Genomic DNA, 8,957 nt, shown 5'->3' with positions numbered 1-8,957 from the left:
TTATACTTCTGATTTTCATATTGATGAACGATTGAAGTTAATAGTTGTAGGCATTGATGATCGATTGAAGTTAATAGTTTTAGTATTTGTCAAATTATTTTATTTCACCTCAATTAGGGCAATGTTAAAAAGGACTGTTTATTAGACTTTGTATGAAGATTTTGTACGATTATGTATGGAATGATATTTGCTGAACTGGACCAAGTTACCGCAAGTCTAGACTAATAACAGATTATGCTCGAGTAACAATATGTATTTTAATAGAATTTTGATTTGATTTTCTAAAAATAGTGTAATTCTGAAATGCTTTTTGACTGTAATTCTGAAATGTCAGCTACTTGTGGATTCTAAAATCGTTCTAAATCGTATCGAGTTACATGGGAATTATAGTGCAGATTTAATATACATTTTATGGATGTATGATTGAAGATTTGTAATGTACATATGACTGGCTGTTATGTAATGGTCTAAATTTTGTTAATTGACCTTATAAAACAACATATATCAGAAATCAAATATGTAGAAATAATGAAAATCTGCAAGTTTATGTTGTTTAGTCTTCAAATTTTGTATAAAGATTTTGTATAAAATTTTGTATAAAAATTTTGTAAGACTATGTTGTTTATTATAATTTTAGTTTGTGTTTTTGATATTGAAATAGTGCGGATATATACTTTTGGGTTGGAACAGTATATTGTATTATTGCTTAGCAACAGGGTTTTATAACAACAGTTGATTGTATTAAACAGTAGATTGAGTGTGCGTTAGGAACAGTAAATTGCACTCAATAGTAGATTGAATGTCATTTAGGAACAGTAGATCGGCTTCCTGGGTAGCAACAGGAGTTTTGGTTGATTATTCAATCAATGAGCTAGATGATACATTTATGTTTTCAAGTCTTTTTTTTGTATTCTTAACATTTTTTTGAATAATCTTTTAATATTTTATTCTTTTATTTATTAATGATATTAATACAATTTTATTTGATACTTCAAAGTTATAAGGATGTATGGTTTTGCATGTTACATGGAGGACAACCAAAGAAAATGTTTGGTTAGTACCCTGCTCTCGGTTATGGTAAATTTAGTTTTCTTTATAATATCATATTACACAATTTCTAATTTTAATTTATTTATGCATAGGTTCTCCCAAAAAAATATAAAGAATGGATAACAGACTTTAACTATCCATTGGGCTTTGTGAAAATGCGGACAACGAATGGGCAGGTCTTTGAAGTGAAGGTATATGAGTTAGCAAACTTCTGTTATTTTTACAATGGGTGGTATTCTGTTGTTGAAACTTTGAAGCTACAATCTGGATCCTGGCTGGTATTTCAGTATGAAGAAGCATTATCAAGTTTCCGAATATTTTATTTCTATGACAATATTGAATTTGCTCCATCTGATTATTTTTACTACAGACCCAATGGTGCTTTTGATAAACCGGATGCTATGGTATGTAGTTCACAATCTGAATTCATTATATTGATTATGGTTTGTTATTTATTTATTGTTAGTATATATTACTAATGTCTAACTTTTTTTCATTGAAGCATATCAATCGTTTATTTGTACATCACAAGATGGACAATACCATCCCAAACTATCCAGTAGTTATTAGAGGTCCTGGAAAGCTTAACGTGTTTGTTCGAATGGAAGTTTTTGACAATCAGCTTTACATAACAACTGGATGGGATCGGATTAAAAAGAAATTGTCAATAACTGATGAGCATATGCTTGTGTTTGAAATGATTGATCTTCACAATTTTGATATGTTCGTTTTCAATTGTTCAAAGAATGCCGATTTAGTGTTGCCGCCGGAATTATATGCTGCTGCTGTTAAGGAAGAAATTGAAGAAGACGTTATTAGTATTTCTGATGCTGAAGATGTGGATGAGGTTAGTAATCGCACAGAAGCTAATATGCTCCCTGTAGCCAGGAATGAGGAAACTATTCCAATAGTTTTCCGTGTGGACAATCATTTTGTAAGTTTATGTAACCAAAAAGTACTTACGATCTTTAGGATGTATTAATGATATCATTATATTATCTTTGTTAACATAATTTGTTTTTTTTGTTACAGCGCATTAAAAACCATCTTGCTAAAAAAATTGGCTTGGATAGGAAGAGGTGTTTAAAGATTGTAGATGCTGAAGGTAATGTTTGGGATGTTCAAGTGGGAATCGAGGCTCCGGATGGTCGGTTTTACATAAAAAACATGAAGAATTTTGTGAAGGACAAAAAGATGGTTCCTCGTGAAGAATTTACCCTTAAGTTCGTGATGGGTAAAGGTATTTTCTTGTTTGACTGAATGCTTGTATGGCTGTTGGAGTTGATGTTATGATGTATGGAAACAATGTTTTTTGTGTATGGTTTTTGGTTTTTGGTTTACTTAAAACTGTTTTGTAATAGTTGAAACCGGCAGTTTTGACCCTGTGGTACGAAGGGTGTACATACAGATCAGTTTTTTTTGGTTAATCAAATACTAAAATTTCAATGTATTAAAAGCATGTATTCTTCCTAATGACTAATGAATGGAAGTATTACTCGCATTAGTGATTCCTTGTGTTTTGTATATATATTATTATTATTTGGCTTTCATTGTCTTATAACTATTAAATCTATCACAGTTTAAACATGTCTACTTTTTGTTAAAACAATATTAATAACAATCATTATTATTAGATAAAAGAAACATGTTGATAGGATATTCAAAAGATTATAACATATTCATTCATACATGAAAAAGAGTTTTATACAAAGTGATATTTTTACGAGCACTACAGATTTTGTAGAACTTCTTTGTAGACCACATTAGTTGTGGTTTTAGATACTTGTTTTTCGCTGTCACATATCAAAATCTTCAAACCACTCCTGCTCTTTACTCGAGATACAGCTACGTATAGTTGCCCGTGACTAAAAACCGGACGTGGAAGATATAGTCCTACACGTTCAAGTGATTGTCCCTGGCTTTTGTTGATGGTCATTGCAAAGCACAGGGATAGTGGGAACTGTCTTCGAGCAATTTTCACTGGTAATCTTTTATCACTTGGTGTCATTTTCAATCTTGAAATCAAAGTATGGTGACCTATATTAGTTCCGGTAATAATCTTTGCTTCAATTACAAGTTTTCCAAGTTTTGTTACTTGAAGCCGTGTACCGTTACACAAACCATTTGTTTGATCAATGTTTCTAAGTAACATTACCGGAGCTCCAACCTTAAGAACCAATTTATGGTTAGGTAATCCTGACAAATGCATTTTGTTTAGCACATCCGGAGGAAACAATGCCATGTCAAGGTCGGAATGTTGTTCAGTATCACATAAAGAATCCGAACTTAGATATATCTTCTCTTGACCAACGATACTATTTAACAGTTCTGTGTTTATTGAATCAACAACATCATTTGTGGGAGCAAGAATGGCTCTTTGTTGAAAGTAATTTGAATCCCACATAAAGTTTTGCATATCCGAATATGTGAATGAGATCAATGAAGATATAGGATTGACTTCATCTAATATAAGTAGATCATCTGGAATTTCAATCTCCACCTCTCCATCATTTGGATCACCAAGTAGACCATCACCAAGGCGTAAAATCCATTCAGCAAATTCCTTGATCTCCTGAAGATTACTTGCTTTTGTACCGACTCTTAACCTCATGTTTTGAGTTAGTTTGAGTAATTGACAATCATGCCATATATAAGAAAAATTCAATGAAGAATTTACAATCATGCTTCTAGTACCTTTTGGAATGACCGGAAGGATTTGTCTAAAATCACCGCCAAAAAGGACTATCTTTCCGCCAAAAGTCTTGGACTGCAAGGACGAATTATTGGAACGGACTATATCTCTCATTGTTCTATCCAAAGCTTCAAAACAATGCTTATGTGTCATTGGCGCTTCATCCCAAATTATCATCTTAGTTTCTTTTATTAAGCCTCCTAGCTCACTGTTCGGTTCTATAGAACATATAGAATCCTCGTTAACGTTTATCGGAATAACAAATCTGGAATGAGCTGTTCTACCGCCATCTAATAGGAGTGATGCAATACCACTGGATGCAACATTCAAAACAATTTCACCCTTGGAGCGTAACGCAGCTGCAAATGTTTTCCATAGAAATGTTTTCCCAGTTCCACCGTAACCATATAGAAAAAAAACACCTCCATTTCCTTTAGCAACTGCATTCATGACAGTTTGATACACTTTGTGTTGTTCATCAGTTAAAGATTTTAAGAAAGATGCAAGTTCCTTTTTTAAGCTACTCCGATCATAGGAAAGTTCTTTCATTATCATTTGATTGTTCAATGCTGAAATGTAGTTCCCAGGAACATTCGGCATGTCTGAAAAGCAGCTTAACGTACTTCCATAAGCAAGTAACAATTTTTCAATATGTGATAGGCAAATGTTTTCAATCTCTTCCTCTGGAAGAACCAAATCTGAAAAATAAAACAGATGTTTGGTAATTAGCATATAAAAATATTTAATTACAAACGGAATAGAATATTTGAGCTTTATTTAAAGTTTTAAAATTACCAGAAATACCAGTAACCTTCCGTTGCTGGTATAATATATCTTCACACAACAGAGATTTTGTTTGTCTCCAGAAATGACCAGGCCTAGAAATGGAATTTGACATCAACAGCATTACAAAAAATGTACGCAAGAAATCAGAAGTGGACCATGTGCTTGCTTCCTCCATGGCAATTATATACTCATTATCATCATCCAACAGATCGCGAGCGAAGCATGCATCTTTAAAGGTAGGATAAATTTTTCCATCAACTGTTTTTATATCATCGAAACTCATTGGTCCTATAACGTGATTCAATAAAATTCTCAAGAAATAACAATCACCAAGTGATGGAGGTACATAATGTATCCTACCAACGACACCAAAAGGTCTTTTTCTACGAATCCACTTTCGTTCTTTACGTATCCATACAAAGTGTCTTGGAAACTCTATATACTTCAATGTTCTAGCGAATGCATCCATTTGGTTACATTTCATCCATTCTGTAAACATAGACATTTTCACAGTTGGGTTACTAACCACGTCACACAAGTTTGAATTATCGTCATAAACAATAGCCTGACCATCTTCGCAATGAAAAGGCAATATTTCAACAGATGGAAGTCGATAGTGTATGTCAAACTTGAAGATTCTCCAAGCAGCTTCACATGCTGAAACATATCTACAATCAAGATATGCTTTAACTTCATCTACTTCTGTTTTGTTTGACGGATTTTGATTATTGGTCATTTCCTCATTTTCCTTGTTCTTGCCAGCAGTTGTCGTACTTTGGTAAACAGAAGCTGTCACTCTATCTGGACCCTTATTAATGTATTTGAACAAATATTTGATGGATCCTGTTTGGTTACACCACTCAACATTTATGTGACACTGATACTTTTTGAGTAACATAGCATTGTATGGAACTACAAACCTATTGTCAAGCAACACGCCATTTTTTTCTATAGTGTTACATGTTTGACGACGACGGTAGATAGGATATCCTTCAGAATCAACACAAGTCTCATCTACATACTTTTTCGGAAACTTCTTTGAACATTTTAAATTAACCATGCATGGACAATGAGGGTTGTCTGTACCACACGGACCGTGCATCATAAACTGTTTGACAAGTTCATACAGTTCAGAATCCGTCTCTTTGTCAGGTATTTCAGCACTAATAGCCAAATCAATTTCTTTAGCAGTTGGAAACTTGTTCTTGGCACTTAAGAACAAACATATATGAGCATGAGGTAGGCCACGTTTCTGAAATTCGATTGTATAAATAACTGAAATATTACATGAAAAAAACTGTTATTAAAGAATTTATGGTTGACAAATTAATTAAAACATTTCACAATCACTTACTTGCTTGTATCTCACCAAAGAATTTATGTTTCTTGAAATCCTGAATTAGGTGATTGATTTTAATTTTGAATACACGTGAGATAATATCTGGTCTGTCTTGAGGATTCAGCCGTTTGTCTTTTAAACATCTATAAATCTCAGGCCAATTGGGATTACAGGTGACTGTTATGAAGAGATCCGGATATCCTACAGCTTTGCAGATTGCCATAGCATCTAGGTACTTTTGCATCATATATCTCGATCCGCCGGTAAATGATGAAGGCAACAAAATTCGTTTTCCACAGTTTGACGCATCGCTTTCTCCACTTTGAACACTTTGATTTAAATTCTTAAAGGTTTGACTTCTAAGTTTGGGTTGTTGTGTCTTTATGTAAGCTAACCGTGCAGATTCTATCATTTTATAAGCATCAACCACAAACTGTTGGAATAGCTTTTGAGCATTGAGTAACAATGAAAAGTGGTTGGGTCTGTCTTGTAGTCTGTAACTAAAAAATTCTCTCATTGTCGTGCTGGTTCTAACTATATCAGAATCAACTGAAATACCTCGATGTTTAATACCAAGTCTAAATCCATCTTCTGCATATGGGAAAATAAGTGGATATTGCAATGCAAGATAAGAGGGATGAAGCTCACTAATTCTCTGAAGACCGCCTGATCTTGTTTGGACTATGATATCTCTTTTATCAAAGGCTCCATCAAAATCACCAATTATTAATGCAGCAATTTCTTCAGATGTAGGCAAGTTAAAAGTTCTACCATCCTTATCCCTTGTTCCAATGAGCTTGAGTCTTACATCTTGCCACTCATTTTCTTTAAAACAATCTCGTACCATTCTAAATGACTTCACAAGTGGATTACAAGAATCCAACATTTTTTTAACACTGGATATGATGGAAAGATCAAGGAGTTGTTTTGTAGTTGTTTTGGAACCTTCCTTGACACTATGTAGAAAATTATTTTAGTACATATAGGAGATATAAGTAAAAGAGATATTCAAACGAATATTTAGTGAATTGTTAATTTACCTTACAGCCTTTTGACGATTAAAATCCTCGTTTTGGGAATCATAAATATAAAGCTGTGAAAATTTGGGCTCTTCACCCTCATTTGGTAGCAGAGTACCAATGCGATGGTAATTTTGTCCTTGTAATCCAAAAACATAAGGACCTCTGCTTTTTTGAAAACTTTTAGAAACCTTGCCACCAAGAGATGTGAAGGAAAACATCATGTTATATGCTCGAATATTATTCATGAAATTGCGGCTTTCAGACGAACTTCTTCTGTAAAGTTTTTCAAGAAATGGAGGAGGATCAGGTGAGGGCGGCAATTCAACGTCTCCGTTCGAACAACAAAGAGAAAAAGCCGATTTCTTAGAATCTAAATTCCCCCTAAGCATTTCATCTTTCCAAAGCATTGCATGACAGTAAGAACATGTAAAAATAGCATCTCCATGATCAACGTACTCTACAAAATTATATAGATACATAAAAAAGATGATTATATAAGAGAAATATTAGGAGATGTCAGTGTTATCTGGAAAAAATACTTTGATAGGTTAAAAGAGGGTATGTACCTCTTGCAATTCCGGAAATGTTTTTTACAACAGAAGATGGTAAACGATCAGAAGAATTGGAATCATCACAGTTAGAGCTTTCACCAGGGTAAGAGTTTTCTTTTCCTGCCGTTTCATTTTAGAAATGACCATTAAACTCAGTTTCAACAGGAAGGAGGATATGGAATACATTATTCAAAATACAATGAATCGGAAACGTATATTTAGTCAGATTGCTAAAAATAAACCACATACCATTAGTACCTACTACCGAACACTTTGGCAAACGTCGAGAAGTTCTAATATCAATATTCGGAGGAGTTGGATATGACTTCCACGGGAACTTACTGTAACACGATCCACTTGCAAGAAAAAAATATACAAATGTCATACAACTTCGAGCAACATTCAATGAATGATTAACAGTAATAAGAAAACTCTAAAGAACTTACAGTTTGTAATATTCATTAAAGGACTGCTCTGAATATGATGATTGGATGATGCGGGTGGTGTAACCATTGAAGTTGTCCTCCTTTCATCACTTTCAATAATTTTCAATCTTTGTTTCCTCTTTCTAGACTCATGCACACCATAATTAGCATTTTCCAATTGTCCTAAAAATTGAAACAAAGTGACAAGGTCAAATATGATATCATACCTTAAAAAAATATGATTTATAAACTTACCAAAACTGGATGAAGTCAAATGAATCCTACTAACAGATGATGGATCTAACTTGGCAGGCGTGTGACATGCTGTACATGACGAGATTTGGTTAATTCCAGCAATAAATAGTTACAATTTTCACATTTTTTACAATCAGTATGTAAAACAATTTGAAAAGTACCAATAGAGTTGTTTACCCATATTTGTAGAAGAGGATTCGGACGACATTATAGTTTGACTGTGATTTAAGTTCCCTGGCTTGTAATATAGACTTGAGGGTTCATACAGACCTTTTGATGATACTGGTTGTTATAGATACGCAAATAGATTTCAGTTAATATAACATTAAAATTATATACGTATTATGAAAAACAATCATCAAAAACAGACCTCCATTATCGTTTGTAGTAATAAGAACAATGGCCGGAAGTGTATGAATAATAGGAGATGTCTGTAGAGAGTGAGACACACCACTGTTTCTACGCTTATTCAGAATAGACTTTCTTATCCTCCTTGACTCTTTGGACATTTGGGTACTGCATTGTGGAAAACACTTTCTATCTCTTGCTATAAAATTCTTATTATTCTCCATAACTATACATAAGAATTGGGAAAATATAGTTGATTTAGGGCTAGCTACAAGTAATTATTGTAACCACTGTCCAAAAAATCAATTTTTTTAACAGATAGTGATGATTGAACATCCACATTAAAAACCTAAATAAAAAAAACAATCAAAGAAGACAAACCGGCAGAGAAGATTTCCAACTTCTGGAATAGAAAAACCTACAATTAAATGTTGATCGAGTGCTTCCAAAGTGTGAGGGTTTTCAAATATGCATTGAGATTCTGGCGCT

At 33.4% G+C, this 8,957-nt stretch overlaps 1 protein-coding gene across 1 annotated transcript; it reads right to left on the bottom strand.

Moving 5' to 3' along the window:
• Nucleotides 1-2,779: 2,779 nt before the first annotated feature.
• On the bottom strand, nt 2,780-8,629 carry LOC110919688. Its single transcript, XM_022163951.1, has 8 exons — nt 8,491-8,629; nt 7,887-8,048; nt 7,713-7,796; nt 7,456-7,560; nt 6,908-7,346; nt 5,883-6,823; nt 4,538-5,803; nt 2,780-4,440 (listed from the first exon to the last, which is right to left on the bottom strand). Exons 1-8 carry the CDS (start codon nt 8,627-8,629, stop codon nt 2,780-2,782), a joined length of 4,797 nt encoding a protein of 1,598 aa, XP_022019643.1.
• Between the last annotated feature and the right edge of the window lie 328 nt (nt 8,630-8,957).

The sequence above is a fragment of the Helianthus annuus genome, chromosome 16, assembly GCF_002127325.2.
Source record: "Helianthus annuus cultivar XRQ/B chromosome 16, HanXRQr2.0-SUNRISE, whole genome shotgun sequence".
In the NCBI taxonomy this organism is placed as follows: Eukaryota; Viridiplantae; Streptophyta; class Magnoliopsida; order Asterales; family Asteraceae; genus Helianthus; species Helianthus annuus.
The sequence above is the reverse complement of the archived record's forward strand: the minus strand, read 5'-3'. Positions and strand labels throughout refer to the sequence as shown.

What these genes read in the sequence shown, in the direction of transcription:
- LOC110919688 (XM_022163951.1), bottom strand. Translation starts at nt 8,629, where the DNA reads ATGTCCAAAGAGTCAAGGAGGATAAGAAAGTCTATTCTGAATAAGCGT. An exon ending in TTTAATGAATATTACAAACT is followed by an intron (nt 7,797 to 7,886) that starts GTAAGTTCTTTA and finishes TTTTCTTGCAAG; the next exon opens with TGGATCGTGTTACAGTAAGT. An exon ending in GAAGGTTACTGGTATTTCTG is followed by an intron (nt 4,441 to 4,537) that starts GTAATTTTAAAA and finishes TTTATTTTTCAG; the next exon opens with ATTTGGTTCTTCCAGAGGAA.